Source organism: Adiantum capillus-veneris, chromosome 14 (assembly GCF_014529385.1).
Source record: "Adiantum capillus-veneris isolate H3 chromosome 14, ASM1452938v2, whole genome shotgun sequence".
Taxonomy (NCBI): Eukaryota; Viridiplantae; Streptophyta; class Polypodiopsida; order Polypodiales; family Pteridaceae; genus Adiantum; species Adiantum capillus-veneris.
Genome location: NC_140944.1, coordinates 57,858,151 through 57,876,051, shown reverse-complemented (window position 1 = coordinate 57,876,051; position 17,901 = coordinate 57,858,151). Strand labels below are relative to the sequence as shown.

Below are 17,901 nucleotides of genomic sequence, written 5' to 3'. Positions count from 1 at the left end.
TCTCCCTGTAATGCCAGCTGTCTAGATGACTCAAGAGCAAGCCTGGCATACCTGTCCCTGGTGGTGTCCCATAAGCTGTGTACAAATGATACTGATCTGGTGAGAGCCTCAACCTCCATAGGTGGGGCAGCCAGCTCCGCTCGTATGATGTCATGTGGGACTGAGGCCTTGTGTCACCAGCGTGTGACTACTATCTATCCTTTTTGTTGATTTCTTTCTTATTATCTATTTACTTTCACTTTTTGGAAACACCCCTCGGGAAATCTAACTGCCCTGCATTGCATAGCTAGTGTGGAACTGTCCAGAGGGAGTCCAGGCCTGAGGGCAAGAGAGCACTAAGGTTGGACAAGGACTATGGTTAGCCAAGTGGGGTCATTGACTAGCCAAAGTGGAATCCTTTGCTACAGAGGCTACATTTCAGTTTTGGATGTGGCCACAGTGTACAAAGAGGGTCGGATGACCTAGAAAGATATAATGGCAGCATCTCCTAAAATTTAGGGAACTGCTATTTTGGGACCTGAAAATGTCTTCGCGTCATTACGTGCAGTTTGACATGGGGATCATTTTGTTACTCTGTGGCCAAGTCAACAGAGGCTGCAGGTGAGATATTTTTAGACCCGAGGGTCTAAAGCGGGAAAATGCACAAATGAGTGACACTTGGCACTCTGAGGCCAGTTTACTACTTATAGAGAAGGCAAAAACGTGATTTATAGTTGGGAGGCTCATTTTGCAAGTCTCTGTCACAGGTTAAGAGCTATGGAGTGCTTGCTTTCCCTCTTATGCACAGTGCGGTGCCAGGAGTGATGCCCTGCACGCTACGCACTGCCCTCTCTCTCCCCTTTGGCAGTATGTTATGCCCCTCTAGTGGGCTCTTCATTTGACCAATGTACAGTTGTGTGGGTTCATGCGCGATTGCCGAGGCAAGAGCCTCTTGCACAGGTACTGGATTAGCTAGCGGCTAATCCCCCCGCAGGTACAGGTGAATTCGGAGAGGTTTCACGCCAGAAATCTCATCCGATTCAAAGGGCAAGTAGCCCTACAGGTGCGGGAGCTCGAGGACTTGCTAGGGATGCGACCGGCACGCGGAACGGAGCCCGAAACAGTGAATTACAGCCTGCTGTGTATTTTTGCAGGTTTAGGGTTTTGGCCCTAAACGGACCCTAATACCCCCAGGAGGTTCGGGGACGCAAGGGGACCGCTGTACAGGCGATCTGGCGCATTTTCAGGGCTGAAAACAGAGAATTCAGCGTGCTGCAGATTCTCGCCAGGTTTTGCAAAGTGCCCGTATGCGTCGGGAAAGTCAGTCAATGCGTGGGAATACTGACCGTGAAGGGTTCTAGTACAGTTATGCTGCCGAAATCGAGCTGGAACAGTGGAAATTCAGCCGAGTTTGTGCGGGGCAGCTTGTAGGAACCACAGCGTTTATTCCCTCTTTTGAACAATAAAGAAATACTGAAAGGGGCGCCTAAGTTAGGGGCCAATCTGGTGTCTGTCCACTCATACAGGTGCAATCTAGCAGCCTGTATCCCTCTCCCCTTTGTTGTGTCTTGAAAATACAGGTAAAATAGACGACTAATAATGGGTGAAAGCTAAATCAAGGTTTAAAGTAAAGTCTACCGCCCTTTTTGGATTGAACAGGCCGGTTTCATGGTTCCATCGACGGGATTAAATCACTTTTTCCCATAGAAGTGAGCCTTGGTCAGTTTTGGGCTTGAAGACACAGGGGATCATAGACGAGACACAGGGAATTGTAATTATGGCTGACAGACCAGATGATGTGACTGAAGAGGTTTCCTCTTCACAGGGTCAACAGACACATGAAGTGGGTGAGTCCTCAAGACCACCACAGACTGATGATGATATATTCAGGACCCAGTTGGCTACTGCTGTGGCTATGTTCACACAAGTAATGCAGAACCCAAGGTTTTTAGCCTTTCTGCAACCTCCTGTTCCGTCTCAGCAAGTTGGGTCACTGGATCATATTCAAAAGCCTGTTAAGGCTCGAGCACAGGTGATTCATACCGCACAGTCAATGGAAACACCTGTACACTTGACGGAGAACATGCAGTCTCCACAACCTGTGCCTAAGGTGCAAGAACAGGTGGCTGAGATGCCAGTCTTTCAAACTGTACCAGTTCAGCCCGCCACCTTTCAGCAGCCTATAGCTGGTTCTAATGGGCAGGGAAGCAACTTACAGGCTATGCAACAGGTCTTCCCACCACCTTCAGTACACCCTGGCTATTTTGGAGGTGGATCCGTATTCCAAAGCATGGCTGGTCATGCACCTGGAAATCAGTTTTATACGCCAGGAACAGTGTTTGCGGGTGCTCAAACGATGATGCCTAACCCCATGTACAGTGTCATGGGTATGCAACCAGGGTTTCAAAGCACTCAGGGACAATTTGGGATGCCACAAGCAAATTTTGGTATGGCTGGAATTACAAATCAGCAGCCAAATATGGCATTTCCAGGTCAAGTTAATAGCGGCCAAGGAACACAGATGAACCTTAATAGTGTTCCCATGTTTCAGTCACTTCCATATGACAATTTAACGCCGCTGGAGAGGCCAACTCCGTACAAAGAAGGTGGCAAAGGAGTGTCATTCACGACCTTTACAGGGTTTGATGACAGGAAGAAGGCTCTTTCATTCCTCCAGCAGTTTGACAAGGCTTATGCAGGGGGAAACTTTACAGAGGCTTCAAAGGTCCGCAAGGCAGCCACTTTCTTGACAGGGAATGCGGGACAATGGTGGACAACTTTATTGCTTCAAGGGCAAGCTCCGTCCACATGGATTTACTTCAAGCAGATTTTTGCAGCAGCATGGTTATCTGATGATTTCGAAGCAGATGTCATGACAGAATGGCACCAGCTTAATGCTGCCACTTGCAGAAATCTGGATGATTACAATCGGAAGTTTTGGAAAGCTCTACTTCCAGTAACTTCCTATAGGTTTGTGCCATTGACAGAACAGATTGAAAAATACTGTTGTGGCCTACCTAAAGGATTGAGAAAATACTGCACAAAGACCAAAGTCACTACTTTGACGCAGCTCATCGAGGTAGCAAACACTGGCAATGGTTTGCTCAAGGGAGAAGATTGTGAATTTAACACTGGCGTCAAGGCAGGATCAGGCAAGAAAAATTCAGCCAAGAAGCACGTTCCCAATGAGGCTCCTAAAGGGACTCAGGAGTCAGCCAACGCAGGGAAAGACAAAGCTACGGCTGAATCAGAAAAAGGACCAGCAAAGAAATGGAAAAGACGTTTTCCTCGCAAGTCAGAAGAGCAAAAGAAGGTCCTGAGGACAGAGAACAAATGCTTTATATGTGAGCAGCCTGGCCACATTGCTTACAACTGTCCTACAAAGAAAAGGCCAGCTGATTCTGAAGACAAGGAGGACAGGAAGGGAAAGAAGCCCATGGCTGGTCTAGTGCTAGATATGGTGGGCGACAAGCCAAATTCAGATGCAAGTGAGCTTTGCAGAGCATGGGGAAAGGTTAGGGATCAAACAGTGCTTATCTTCTTTGATCCAGGTGCCAAAGCCAACTTTATTTCCCCAGAATTGGCTTCAAAGTTGGGAATCAGACCTGAAGAGATGGGGTATACAGCAGAGGCAGGTTTGGCATGTCCTGGCCATACAGAGGCTGTGACACCCATCATTGGAAAGTTGCGTCTACATATCCAGTCCTATGTAGATGCTGAAGAATTTTACATCATGCCACTGGACGGATGTGATGTGTTGTTAGGTATTCCTTGGTTGTTTCGTGTACAGGGAATCATGGATGCCTACAACAAAAAGATCACTGTACAGAGCAGGGGAAAGACTCACATTCTGGATGTAAAGCTTAAAGGGGAGTCTATTCCTACTGTATCAGCTTCTGCTATTACTTCTGTAATGAAAAAGCATCTTTCTGCGTACTTGGTTTTTGCACGTGAAGTGTCAGATTGTGATGAATCAAATTTATCTGTGCTAGATAAAGAAAGGTCAATGTTTTTACAACAGTATAGTGACTGTTTTTCCGATTCATTACCGTCTCAATTACCGCCAGAGAGACCCGAGGACCATGCGATAGATTTGGTGCCAGGCAATAGCCCACCAAATAAGCCTCCGTACAGGGTTAGTGCGGCTCAGCAGAAAGAGATAATGGGCCAAGTACAGGAGTTGTTAGAAAAGGGGCTGATTCAGCCCAGTTCATCTCCATTCTGTTCTCCAGTATTGTTGGTGCAGAAAAAAGATGGCTCATGGCGTATGTGCATCGACTACCGTGCACTGAACAAGAATACCATCAAGAATAGGTTTCCTATACCTAGAATTGATGATATTATGGACAAATTAGAAGGAGCAGCTATGTTTAGCAGGATAGATCTAAAGAGTGGGTATCATCAGATCCGCATTAGATCAGAGGATGTGCACAAGACTGCTTTTAGAACAACGTTTGGCCTTTACGAATTTTTAGTGATGCCCTTTGGTCTCACAAATGCTCCTGCTACGTTTAATAGGATGATGGACAGAATTTTCCGTCCACACCAGCAGTTTGTTGGTACGTTCTTTGATGACATGATAGTCTACTCAAAGAATGAAGAGGAGCATAGGCATCACTTGGCCATTGTGTTCAAAGAGCTACGCAGTCATAGGTTGCTCATCAATGCAAAGAAAAGTGAGTTTTTTCTGGAAGAGATTCACTTTCTGGGACACATTGTCTCAAAGGATGGTGTCAGAATGGATCCTGCAAAAGTTGAAGCGATCAAGTCATGGCCAAATTTGAAGACGGTGCATGATGTCCGAAGCTTTTTGGGACTATGCTCCTATTACAGAAGGTTTATCCGAAATTTCGCTGAGATTGCTTCACCTTTACATGCTCTTCAAAAGAAGGCAGTCACCTTTAGATGGACACAGAAAGAGATTTCAGCTTTTAATCTCTTAAAGGAAAAGATGACTTCAGATCCAGTCATTGTGTTGCCAGATCTTAGGAAGTCATTTGTTGTCCAGTGTGATGCCTGCGGTAGTAGCATTGGTGCTGTGCTAATGCAAGATGGCAGGGTAGTAGCCTATGAGAGCAGAATTTTGCAAGGGCCAGAGATGACCATGCAGGTCTATGAGAAAGAGTTACTGGCTGTGATTCATGCGCTCTTAAGTTGGAAACACTACCTGCTAGGTGCAGACTTTGTTGTCCAAACGGACCATCAGACCTTGCGATACTTCTTGACACAGACAAAGTTATCTGAAAAGCATATGCGATGGGCAAATATCTTGTCCATGTTCCATTTTCAGATTGTGCATGTGGAAGGCAAGAAGAACGTTGTGGCTGATGCCTTGTCAAGGAAGCCACAAATTTCAGCTGTGTCGATTCCTTATCATCATGAACTTGATGATATGAGAGAACAGTATGCAAATCATGAAGATTTTGCAAGGGTCTTCGAGCAACTAATGGATGGACAACGTCATGAACACTATCTTCTTAAAGACGGGTTCATGATGATGCATGGCAGATTGTGTGTCACAAAGCCATTGCGACGCAAAGTTATGGAAGAGAGTCATGTCCCACCGTATGCAGGGCATCGTGGTATCGATGCTACAGTTAAAGCGGTTGAGACATTCTTCTATTGGCCTACATTGAGAAGGGATGTGGATGCCTTTGTGCGAGAATGCCTAATATGCCAAAAGGTCAAGTTTGACAGGCAAAAGGCACCAGGGTTATTGCAACCACTACCTATTCCAGATAAACCATGGGAAAGTATTGCTATGGATTTTATCTTTGATCTTCCAAGAACGCAGACAGGAAATGATGGTATTTGGACCATTATTTGTAGATTCAGCAAACAGGCTCATTTTATTCCTGTCAGGAAGAAGATAAAGCCAGATCAGATGGCACGCTTGTTTATGAGCAATATTTTCAAGTATCATGGCATGCCACAGTCGATTGTTAGCGACCGTGATCCACGCATGACAAGTTTGTTCTGGAGAGGTTTGTTTGAGAATATGGGCACCACGCTCAAATTCTCTTCGTCATTTCATCCTCAAACAGATGGGCAGTCAGAAGAGGCAAATTCTACTGTCCTAGATCTGCTGAAGTGCTATGTGTCAGAGCATAAAGGAAAGTGGGAGCAGTATTTGCCATTGGTGGAGTATGCATACAATAATACAGTGCATTCATCAACTGGCAAGGCACCTTTTGAGATAGTTGAAGGTGGCAAGAAAGTTCCTCCCATACTGCATACAAAGGACAAGATATTTGAAGCAGATAAGTATGTTCAGGACATGGATGAAATGTACAAGAAGGTCAAAGTGGCCTTAGAAAGGACTCAGGCAAAGCAAAAGAAAGCAGCTGATCGTCACCGTCGTGAAGTAGTATATTCACTTGGTGATTGGGTGCTTTTACGCTTTGAAAAGGCAAGGTTAAAGAAGATGAAGGGCAAGGAAAGAGTGTTTCCAAAGCTCAGCATGCGTTACTATGGGCCTTTTCAAGTGTGCGACATAATCAGTGATGTTGCATATAGGCTGAAATTGCCTGACAGTTGGAAGATTCACAATGCGTTTCATGTGAGTCTTCTCAGACCCTATGTGGGTGATGTGCCAGAAGATATACCAGCTGAAGATCAGCCGGAAGTCGAGGAACTTGACGAAATCTTGGTCCCTGAACAGATTTTGGCACACAAAGAAAGGAAAGTGAAAGGCAAGGTTGCTAGGCGTTACTTGGTAAAGTTCAGAAACTATCCACCAATGGATGCTAAGTGGATGGAAGAAGGTGAACTTGCAGAGTCACCAACTGTGTTATCACTCTACCTGGAAGCCTTCGATTTGCAACCTACCTTGACCCCTTGAGTTTCAAAGCTACATGGATTGTCAGTGTGACAATGGCTTCTGAAACAAATGATGTACATGGTATTTAAAGTGAGCTCAAATCAAATACCTGTTACATGAATGTTAGAGCTGTACAGATTGTCAGTTTGGCAATTGCTCTTATGGAATGTCCAAAAGTTTGGTTAGTGCTATAGAAGTGAGTATTTCTTGTCAGTTTGTCAAGGATACAATGATTGCTTCTATTCAGGAGTACATGTGTAACTGCATTCTTAAACTGTCGGTTTGGGTATGCTCGAAAGTGTTACGGGATCCAACGTGTACTATAAGACAGTGGCAAAATGTGCAGCTACCATTTTGTCATTGGAAAGTTAGTGACTCAAAACAATGGCAGAGTGCGAAGCTACCACTATGTCATTGGGACAGGGTTCACACGCAGGCAATACATGAGTCGACGAGGTGTTGAATACACCAGGGTTGACAATGAGCATGTATGTGTCGTATATGTGTCGACAGGTGTTGAATACATCAGTGTTGACAGTAAGCATGGACGACATAGATGCAAACGAGGACGTTTGAGATTTCAAGAGGGGGGTATGTCACCAGCGTGTGACTACTATCTATCCTTTTTGTTGATTTCTTTCTTATTATCTATTTACTTTCACTTTTTGGAAACACCCCTCGGGAAATCTAACTGCCCTGCATTGCATAGCTAGTGTGGAACTGTCCAGAGGGAGTCCAGGCCTGAGGGCAAGAGAGCACTAAGGTTGGACAAGGACTATGGTTAGCCAAGTGGGGTCATTGACTAGCCAAAGTGGAATCCTTTGCTACAGAGGCTACATTTCAGTTTTGGATGTGGCCACAGTGTACAAAGAGGGTCGGATGACCTAGAAAGATATAATGGCAGCATCTCCTAAAATTTAGGGAACTGCTATTTTGGGACCTGAAAATGTCTTCGCGTCATTACGTGCAGTTTGACATGGGGATCATTTTGTTACTCTGTGGCCAAGTCAACAGAGGCTGCAGGTGAGATATTTTTAGACCCGAGGGTCTAAAGCGGGAAAATGCACAAATGAGTGACACTTGGCACTCTGAGGCCAGTTTACTACTTATAGAGAAGGCAAAAACGTGATTTATAGTTGGGAGGCTCATTTTGCAAGTCTCTGTCACAGGTTAAGAGCTATGGAGTGCTTGCTTTCCCTCTTATGCACAGTGCGGTGCCAGGAGTGATGCCCTGCACGCTACGCACTGCCCTCTCTCTCCCCTTTGGCAGTATGTTATGCCCCTCTAGTGGGCTCTTCATTTGACCAATGTACAGTTGTGTGGGTTCATGCGCGATTGCCGAGGCAAGAGCCTCTTGCACAGGTACTGGATTAGCTAGCGGCTAATCCCCCCGCAGGTACAGGTGAATTCGGAGAGGTTTCACGCCAGAAATCTCATCCGATTCAAAGGGCAAGTAGCCCTACAGGTGCGGGAGCTCGAGGACTTGCTAGGGATGCGACCGGCACGCGGAACGGAGCCCGAAACAGTGAATTACAGCCTGCTGTGTATTTTTGCAGGTTTAGGGTTTTGGCCCTAAACGGACCCTAATACCCCCAGGAGGTTCGGGGACGCAAGGGGACCGCTGTACAGGCGATCTGGCGCATTTTCAGGGCTGAAAACAGAGAATTCAGCGTGCTGCAGATTCTCGCCAGGTTTTGCAAAGTGCCCGTATGCGTCGGGAAAGTCAGTCAATGCGTGGGAATACTGACCGTGAAGGGTTCTAGTACAGTTATGCTGCCGAAATCGAGCTGGAACAGTGGAAATTCAGCCGAGTTTGTGCGGGGCAGCTTGTAGGAACCACAGCGTTTATTCCCTCTTTTGAACAATAAAGAAATACCGAAAGGGGCGCCTAAGTTAGGGGCCAATCTGGTGTCTGTCCACTCATACAGGTGCAATCTAGCAGCCTGTATCCCTCTCCCCTTTGTTGTGTCTTGAAAGTACAGGTAAAATAGACGACTAATAATGGGTGAAAGCTAAATCAAGGTTTAAAGTAAAGTCTACCGCCCTTTTTGGATTGAACAGGCCGGTTTCACCTTGGCTCTAATTAGCCTAGAAATCATAGACATCAAGGGTCTCTCCATATTACTCCATCCAGCACTGTCAACAGACGGTCCCCAAACCTGAACCCCGTAGTGCATAACTGAAGCGACCAAAGTGTTGAAAAGCCAGAGCTTTGTTCGAGGTTCTTGGAATTGAACCTGCGAACAAATCCTCTCTAAACCGCCTAGGGCTGCATAGGCACGAGTCAATCTAGTGTCTGCTGCCACTTTCAGTGTGAACCTCGGTCCACTAAAGACCACCCCAAGATATGTGTATGCATCAGTATACTCCATATTGTCCTGCCCATATGTGAAAGTAGGTGCCGATCTCCTAACCCACTGTGGCGTGGTATTAAATACCACAACCTTGGTTTTACCAAGGTTGACAGACAATCCACTATCCTCTGCAAAACTATGCAATGCGTCCAAATGTCTCTGCATACCATCTGGTGAGTCTGATATCAACACAATATCGTCCGCATATAATAAAAGAGGGATCCATGTCCCCGCAAGCTGAGCACCTCTATCTCCACCTCTGTCAATATAATCAGAGACCTCATCAACATACATACCAAATAAAGTAGAGGACAGTGGGCATCCCTGTTTCACTCCGATAGTGGAGTGAACTATGTCAGATATCCCCCTTGACGTGCGTACATGACCCATCACTGAACTGTACAATGCCATAATCCCCCATATCAGCTCTGTGGGTACCCCCAATTCTATAAGCCGGCGCATCAATCTGGCCCTCGGTACTGTGTCAAAAGCTTTGCGGAAATCCACAAAGCTGCAGTATATTCGTCTACCATGTGCTTGACCCTCCTCAATGATAGCTCTGAGTGTAAAGACATGATCTAGTGTGGAGAAACCCCTCCTGAAACCAGCCTGCTTAGGACCCAGGTGCCCGTATGCCCATAATCTCTGCCCAACTGCTCAGCCTATGCTCAAGGATGGATGCATATAACCGTGCCAATGTGTGTCCTACCATGTTAGTACGGTAATTCCCCGGTACTGTGGGGTCTCCTGTCTTGAAGATAGGTACAATAGTAGATAATCTCCAAGACTCATGGAAGCCCTCACACATGACACAGTTGAATAACTGTGCAAGCATCTCTGCCAACAAATCCCCAGCATGTATAATGTGCTCTGCTACCAAACCCTCATGATCCTGTGCCCGTCTGGTCTTCATCTTGTCAATGGCCTCCTTTACCATCTCAGTGGTAAAGAAGGTGCTCGTAGCTGGACATGGCTGTGGTGGATCTGGTAGTGGTGGTTGTCCAAGTACAGTGTATAAAGATGCTGCATACTACGCCCATATCTCTGTAGAAGTAATCACTGGTGGGGTAGATTGCTCATGGAATAGACGCCAAGCCTCTCCTGAATCTCTACTAAGGGAGAGCTATATAAATCTTGCTCCATTTGGACCAAGAAAGCTCGCTTCTTCCGTCGCACTAGTCGTCGTGTAGCAATACGAGATTGTCTATAGGTGATCACTCCCAATGTAAGCTCCCGTTGTATCTGAGCTCTACTCTGTCGACACTCCTCATCATACTAGCTGTTCCGAGGTATGTGCCCAGAACGACGTCTTTGACCAGGCTGAGTGTGTGGGTATGCCTCTGTCGCTGCCCCATGTAATGTCACTGTCAGCATAGATGTGATCTCCTCCACTGTGTATACTGGCTTTGATGTGCATAAAAGCCTACGTATCTCCTCTGCATAGACTGAGTCAGTCTCTGGTGTAAAAGTATAGCGTGGATGTCTACCACCCCGTGAGGTCTGAGATGTACTGTACTCAAAGGAGACTGATAACGTCAAAAGTGCATGATCTACTGCTATCCCTACAGGCCTGGGCCCCACTGTGAAATCCTGAATATGAGAGATAAAGCTCGGATGTGTCAGAACATAGTCTACAGTGCTGGACCCATGTCTATGTGGAAAACAAGTAAAACTTGTAGACAATGGGAAGGTCGATAAGCCATTCAGTATGGCTAAACTGTGAGTAGTCGTCATCTCCCTCAGGTATCTCCCATACTCTATATGTTCTCTGTCGTGTGAGCATCTCTCAAGTCCCATCTCCTCTGGCTCTAACTCTCTAAGCATCTCCTCTGAGGTGTCATAGAAGACCGTCTGTGAGCTGCCTGTACGGGCATTGAAATCCCCCAGGAGTATGATGTCTCCATCTCTGGAGAACTCCCAGATATCATCATCAAGTACAGAGTAAGGAGACTGTCCTCTGGGTGAAGCATATACTGAAGTGCTGGGAGGAAAATAGCATATGGCGATGTACAAGAAACGTCCAGTCTCTGCCCTCAGCCTCACCCACAAGTATCTGGCCTGATCATCTCTCCGAACTATGTGCAGTAGTGGTTGGAGCTCCTCTCTGAAAAGAACTGCTACACCTCCTGATCCTCTAGTCCCATGCGCAGATCTTGTGCATGTCCGGCAAGCTGTCTCCCATCTGTATCCTGATATGTGCGGCATCAACTGTCGTGGAGCCTGATGAGTCTCTGAGTAGAAAACAATGTCTCTGTCTTTGAAGCTGTCCTCAAAGGCCCCCACATCAAGTCTATACGAACCATTACAGTTCCAAACCGCCATCCCGAGAGTGGTCCCATAGGTCTCGCACCGTCATGTAGAGCGGTGTTCTGTAATCACTACTCGTCCATTTCTGTAGAAAGCTAACTTTCCCTTCTCCCTTGCTGCTATAATCTCTGGCATGACCTCTCTCATATGTGCAAGCTGTGAGAGCGTAAGATCATCTCCTAAAAAGATACCTGTTTTCTTGAGGGTTGGCCTCTTCTTTAAAAAGTCTTTCTTTTCTTCCATGGAGGGAAAGCGCAAAATGAGAGCCCCTTCTTTTGAACTCTCCCCATTACCTTCACTCTTCTTGCCCACTCTCCAAGCTTGTGTGTGCGAGGGCTTCTCCACCCCCATCATGGACATATGGCTCTTCACCTCTTGGTCCACCTTATCTGAATCTTTTAGGCCGGTCACTCTCACGTGTAGAGCGCGTACCCTTCTTCGTTGTTCCTCTTCAAGTGTCTTGTTGATGATGTCGGGTGTAGTCGGGATTTCCTTGCCCTTTCCCTTCTTGACAACTTCAATCCATTTTTCAGCCTCATCCATCTTCTTTTGCGTTTTGGAGAGAACCTCCACCCATGAGGTCTTCTTTTCTCCTTCCTCCTTTATTTCTTTGACTTGTGCTCGAATACTATTTAGTTCATCGATATTGATGGCTGAATTTCTCCATCTTCAAGGCGTCCTCCCTCTTTGGTTTCGTCCTCCTTCCTAAGGGCTGAGATGCTACCTTTTAAAGCTTGAATTTCATCCCGGAACTCCTTGCGTTCTAGTTCCCTCGCGTGTTCCTCCCTCTTTTTCCATTCAAGAATTAAATTCTTCTCTTTCTTCCACTCATCCATGTGGGCTTTGCATTCTTTCAACTCCTTTTCAATGGCTGTCATCCTCTTGCTTGTGACCATGTAGTGCGCCGCCATCCTTCTTGCCTTATTTGTTTCACTTATCTGATTCACTTTCCAATAGAGAGGAGAGAGCGACCTATACGCACCGCATTATGCATACGTGTGTTTCCACATTCAGCCTATATGGCATATATTTGCTTTCTGTACGTGTCAATGTGCAATTTCTGCGAGTTCTGCTGTTTCCAAATTCCTTGTAAAAATCCCTGCAGGTCTAAAAAATGCAGGATTTTGAAATTTCGAAGGTTCGGAAAATCTGGAAAAGCCGAGACTGTGGAAATTCTTGTGGAAACTCCTCCTGCAGTTTGAATTTTGCCAGGTGTATGTACCTGCGGGCTGAAGGGGGGGGGGGGGGGGGGGGGGGGTTGGTTTTGATGTATGTCCCTGCGGGCGTGCTGTCACAGCAGTAGGCGGGGGAGGGGGGGAGTTGGGCGCGCTGTCACAGCAGCAGGCGGGGGGGAGGATGCGCAGCGCGAGGGAGGGTGCAGTTTGCGTGAGTGGAGTGCAGGCTACGCGAGGTGGGTGGCAGCAGGTTACACGAGAGAGAGAGAGAGAGAGAGAGAGAGAGAGAGAGAGAGAGAGAGAGAGAGAGAGAGAGAGAGAGAGGAGAAGAAGAAGAAGAAGGGGTTTATATGGTGGAGTTTTCGGCCTCGTTGTCGAAGTCTGGGTGGCCTGTTCTGCTTCAGCTCGCTGAATTATGCTACTTTCCTCCATTACTCCCTTGCTCTTAGCTTTTGATGTATCACCCATGTTTTGTAACTTTGTATCAATAGTAGTTTTTCCCCTTATGTTATTTGTTATTGAATATTCTAGGGGTGTTTTCACTACCAGTTCCATTTATTTTGTTATGCCTACGGACTAATGTAATGCCTTTAGGATTGTAATTTGATTACGTAATTTAAAGGGTCCGTAGCCCCTCTTTTCATGCACACACACACACACACACACACACACACACACAAAGAGAGAGAGAGAGAGAGAGAGAGAGAGAGAGAGAGAGAGAGAGAGAGAGAGAGAGAGAGAGAGAGATGAAATGTTATATTAACGTCTTCAAAAGGCCAAAGTGACCTATGAGACCAGAAAGTTACAACGTGGTGGATCTGATACAAAGTCAGAGTAACAAAATAACAACATAACAAAACAAAGATATATACTATGGGATCCTAGACTGGTCGATGTGAACTAAGCAAAAGCAAAATGGGCGGCTTGCTGGGATAGCTGAATCACAGGAGATCTAGCATCGGTCGTTGGCGGATCTCATCAATCTCCTCCATGGTAGTAGTCTGACCGGGCGTCGTGCATGCCTGGCCAGAGTGCTCCGAATCTTCTGACGTAGCCTCCGTCGATGTTGTGTAGTCCTCCGCAGTCATGGGCGCCTGGATTTCCCCAGCTCAATCGCTAGAGAGAGAGAGAGAGAGAGAGAGAGAGAGAGAGAGAGAGAGAGAGTTGGTTTTATTTTTGTTTGCAGACTTTCTCAGCCCTTGCAACATCAGATAGCAAGGGAGAAATTGTATCCAGGATTTTGCAAGATAGCCGAAAAGTCGTCGCTACCTCGCTAGGTGTGACTTTGCTTTTGGTAAGTTTGCACTTCAAACCCTTTGGCTGGTTTGTTGGTGTTTATACTGTTGTTCTCATCCAGTACAGACACTCAAGCAATGTTTGAAACAATTTGGTTTGTGTGTCTTTCAATCCTCAGGTTGCTCTTCCTGCCAGTGCTAAGGTCACCCTTGAAAATCTGGATGACGTATTGAATGCTATATTCTTAAGGGTAGGGGTTGGAGTTCTGTACTTCCTTGTTGCTCCGGTGGGTTGACCATCCCTCAATCCTTTTTTGTATTTGTGCATTAGACATATGCTATAAGTAGGAATTGGGCAACATTAGAGTTTAAGCACAGGATTATCTTCCAAGCTTATCAAACTTTAGCTTGGGTATATTGGCCTTATTTCCCCAGATGAACAGCCAACTGCCTACAAATTGGACCTTCTGCCTTTACATAAAACAGATGACTAAAATGTACTCTTTACTGTGAGCAGTGCTTTAGTTAAAAAATGCAGGGAATGATTACAAGAGGCGAACTAGTGTAGGATCTGCAGAGCCACACACACACCCATGTATATATTTCCATAGATATGAATAGGTCTTGTTTCTGTGTGGCATTTGCACGCGCACACATGGACGCCCACACATGCATGCGTGCGCGCACGCGCGCGCGCACACACACACACACACACACACACACACACACACACACACACACACTCACACACACACACACACATATTTTTTTTGTAATGTCAGATTGAATTACAAGTGGGAAACCTCAAAGCGAGGAAAACCCATAGAAAGTATTACAAGCTGTAACTCAGAAACAGTCAAAAGTAGAGCTGGTAATGGCTAATAGGGAGCTCATCCAAGTCATAGGCAACTTGAAGAGACTGTCTAAGAGATATCTTGAAGAAAGAAACATATTCCACTTGAATCTGCTGAAACATGAGGGAATTTCCGTGCTTTCCACGGTGTCCATAGTACCGAGAATCTAACCCAGCCGAAAAAGTATGCATACGGCCGAAGCAAAGGCGGAAACACTCCAAAGATCCAAAAAAATTTACCAAATTGTGATCCAGGGAAATGCGAGCGAAGAACTGAAGAGATGCTATCCACAAACTGTCGCGTACGTACAAGAACAGGACCATAGAAGATGTGATATGTTCTCAATGCCTGCACCACAACGAACGCATCTCAAAGAGGCCAATCTCCTAGAGCGCAGTAATTTGCCAGTGGGGAGAACCCCAACAATACATCTCCACATGAACAATCGCTCTTTCAGAGGTAGCTTAGCATGCCACACTTTCATAACTTTACTCCGCCACCAAGTTGTTCATATTCCATACCTTGTTACAGTGTTCTTGGACCCAGGAGGACGACTGCAAATGATAGTACACTTTCTTTGCCGATATCGAACCAAGCGAAGAACCAGCATAGAGCCAATCACAAATTCGATTGTCTTCAACAAGCGGCGGGATGGGAGATACAGAATCGACCAACTCCTTAATAATGTCCCACATGCATTTGTAGTGTAACCCAAGTCCAAAGGTATGAGTAGCTTGTCTGAACGAGAGCACCCGTGCTTCAGCATCTATGACATCTGCTACTGTGTCAATACCTTTATGGGAGAGAAAGTGGAAGCAAAGGGACATCCTGGAATTGTAGCTTCAACTTTTCCGAAAACCACATCCCAATATGACGGCTGCCAATGGCCGAAGGCTGGCGTAGAAACCGCATGAGAGTACAAAAACGCAAGCATCTGCGTCCAAGGCTGTTTTAGCTCAACCAACACCAACAACAAAGTAACCTTCCTTGCTGTAACATGAGAACGCAAATGAAGGATATTCAGACCACCACAACGTTTGGGAGTACATAGCTTATCCATCGCCTTTTTTGTGAGAGGAAGTGGACCAAAAGTGCTCCAGAATCCGAGACATGAAATCCGAAGACGACGGGGTGGCCAATGCAACAGTGGTAGGAAAAATTGCATGTATGCCACCAAAATAGATTGCACTATTCTGAGCCTTACATGGAGCGGCCAGGTAGACAATTTCCAAGACTGCAATTTCACGCATAGACACACAGAGTATGGAGGGCACAATGTTTTTGGTGGAGCTCTTGCAATGTCAAGCTTCCACTGCCTTGGTATTCTTTTAAGAAAATGAATTAATGAATGGGTAGTGATCAGGGGATGGGTCATCAGCAAGAGCTGGCTGCTGTAGCATCACTCACAACTTTTTGATCGTCAGCATGCACGGCTGTATACAAATCTTGGTTACTGACTTATTCTGTATTTTTGTTATGGCAGTTGGGTGTTTACTATTATCTTTATAAGAGATGGTTTAAGCGAAAGATGTTTGAGGCAATATTCCAGCTTTTCCTTGTATTTTTCTTCTTTCCAGGGTAAGTGTAATCTGTTCCTTTCTGATATGGAAAACTTATTTCAAACATAATTTTCTGGGTGACGTAAGTGCTAACCAAGTAAATATGTTTTTGGTGAAGGACAGATTGCTGCTTTGGGCCCCTTTCATCAATTTCAGAGGTGCACCACAAGAGGGTGCCAAAGAGCCATGGGACGAAATACGGCCATAATGATTTGAATCTCTTGTTTCTTAATGGATGTATTTCAGCCAGCTCTATTACCAATCATGGTAAGCTGCACTGATGTAGCACTTTGCTGTTGTGACCAATCATGGTTTTCTATGATAGTTATGCATCAATATGTATGTGCCTCTACCTAGTCTTTACCTCATTGGAAATGTACATGTTTCCCCGAGAAACGCACGGCAATGCCTGCGTAGGAAATCGATTATGTTGTATCATATCTCACACTCCCAAAAGGTTGTAATTTGTAAAAAGATTTGTGAGGAATGAGAATTGTCATTGGAATGTGTGTATTTGTAACTGGTTCTCTCTCTCTCTCTCTCTCTCTCTCTCTCTCTCTCTCTCTCTCCATCATTGAGAGTCACTTATCAACCCCACACATGGGCCATCACATGTATCTTTGGTCCCATAGGTCATATTTCGCCTCTGAGGACGAATCTCTCTCTCTCTCTCTCTCTCTCTCTCTCTCTCTCTCTCTCTCTCTCTCTCTCTCTCTGAGCTTGATACGAATGCTACATTGCCATTGCAAGGACTTGCCACCTTCTGAATCTGTATTCAAGGAGCTCCATTAGGGCAATATATTCTGATGTGTGCATATTGTTGGTCGCATAAGAGCACCCCCACAGACCCTGTAGAGGCTTCTCTAGAGGTCCCCTCTTTAACTCCATAGGAAAATCCATAATTTTAGCTTCACCTAGATGCATCAAAAATTGTAGAAAGTGGATCTACCCTCCAAAGTACAGAATTGCCTACTTTAGAACCACTTCCAATTGGTTTCCGAAGTCACTTTTCCTTCTAAACAAGGTGAAGGCTCACATTTACTTGTTAAAACAAAAATTTGAGATGAAAGTCTCTTAATGAAGCGACCCACTTACAAAGTAAAGAATAGGCATTCAAACATTTGTATGCCTTTTTCCTCTATGGCATGTTTCAACATGCCAAAGATGGAATGGATGGGCCTCTGTAAGGTGTAAAGCTCTTGGTTTGGAGTTTATAAGAAACCTAACTCTTGTTGAAGGGCTATACCTTCTAGGAAGGCCCCACGAAAAGAGAGGCCTACTGTGTGTGTGTGTGTGTTGGGGGGGGGGGGGGGGGTGCTTTTCAAGGGGTATTGATGGCACAATATTCATGGCAATGCCGACGATTTTTCACTAGATCTATGATTTTGCTATCCAGCCAAAATACACCCAACAGGAGGTGCCAAACATTGATGCACTTTGCACTTGCATGATTCAGTTCCCTATGAAGAGGCTATGCATCTAGTAAGCCCGTCCAAGAGAGTAAATTGTGGACTTTTGATTTTTCTTCTTGTTTAATTACAACTCTCCTCTCTTGAACATTCAAGCCAATGGAGGAACTCAATTATCTCACATGGTATATACTTTACATCAAAATGAC

At 45.6% G+C, this 17,901-nt stretch overlaps 1 protein-coding gene across 2 annotated transcripts in view; it reads left to right on the top strand.

Moving 5' to 3' along the window:
* Window positions 1–16,790, top strand: part of NDHL (inorganic carbon transport protein-like protein) — a 36,816-nt gene extending 20,026 nt beyond the window's left edge. The window contains exons 2-5 of one of the 2 annotated variants that reach the window (XM_086528602.1): window positions 13,822–13,929; window positions 14,050–14,157; window positions 16,208–16,302; window positions 16,407–16,790. In XM_086528602.1, the coding sequence (XP_086384728.1) occupies window positions 13,822–13,929; window positions 14,050–14,157; window positions 16,208–16,302; window positions 16,407–16,491 (396 nt within the window). In that variant the 3' untranslated portion in view covers window positions 16,492–16,790. The remainder of the gene's footprint in view (window positions 1–13,821; window positions 13,930–14,049; window positions 14,158–16,207; window positions 16,303–16,406) is intronic. The other variant, XM_086528603.1, reaches the window with a different exon arrangement.
* The last annotated feature ends 1,111 nt before the right edge of the window (window positions 16,791–17,901 follow it).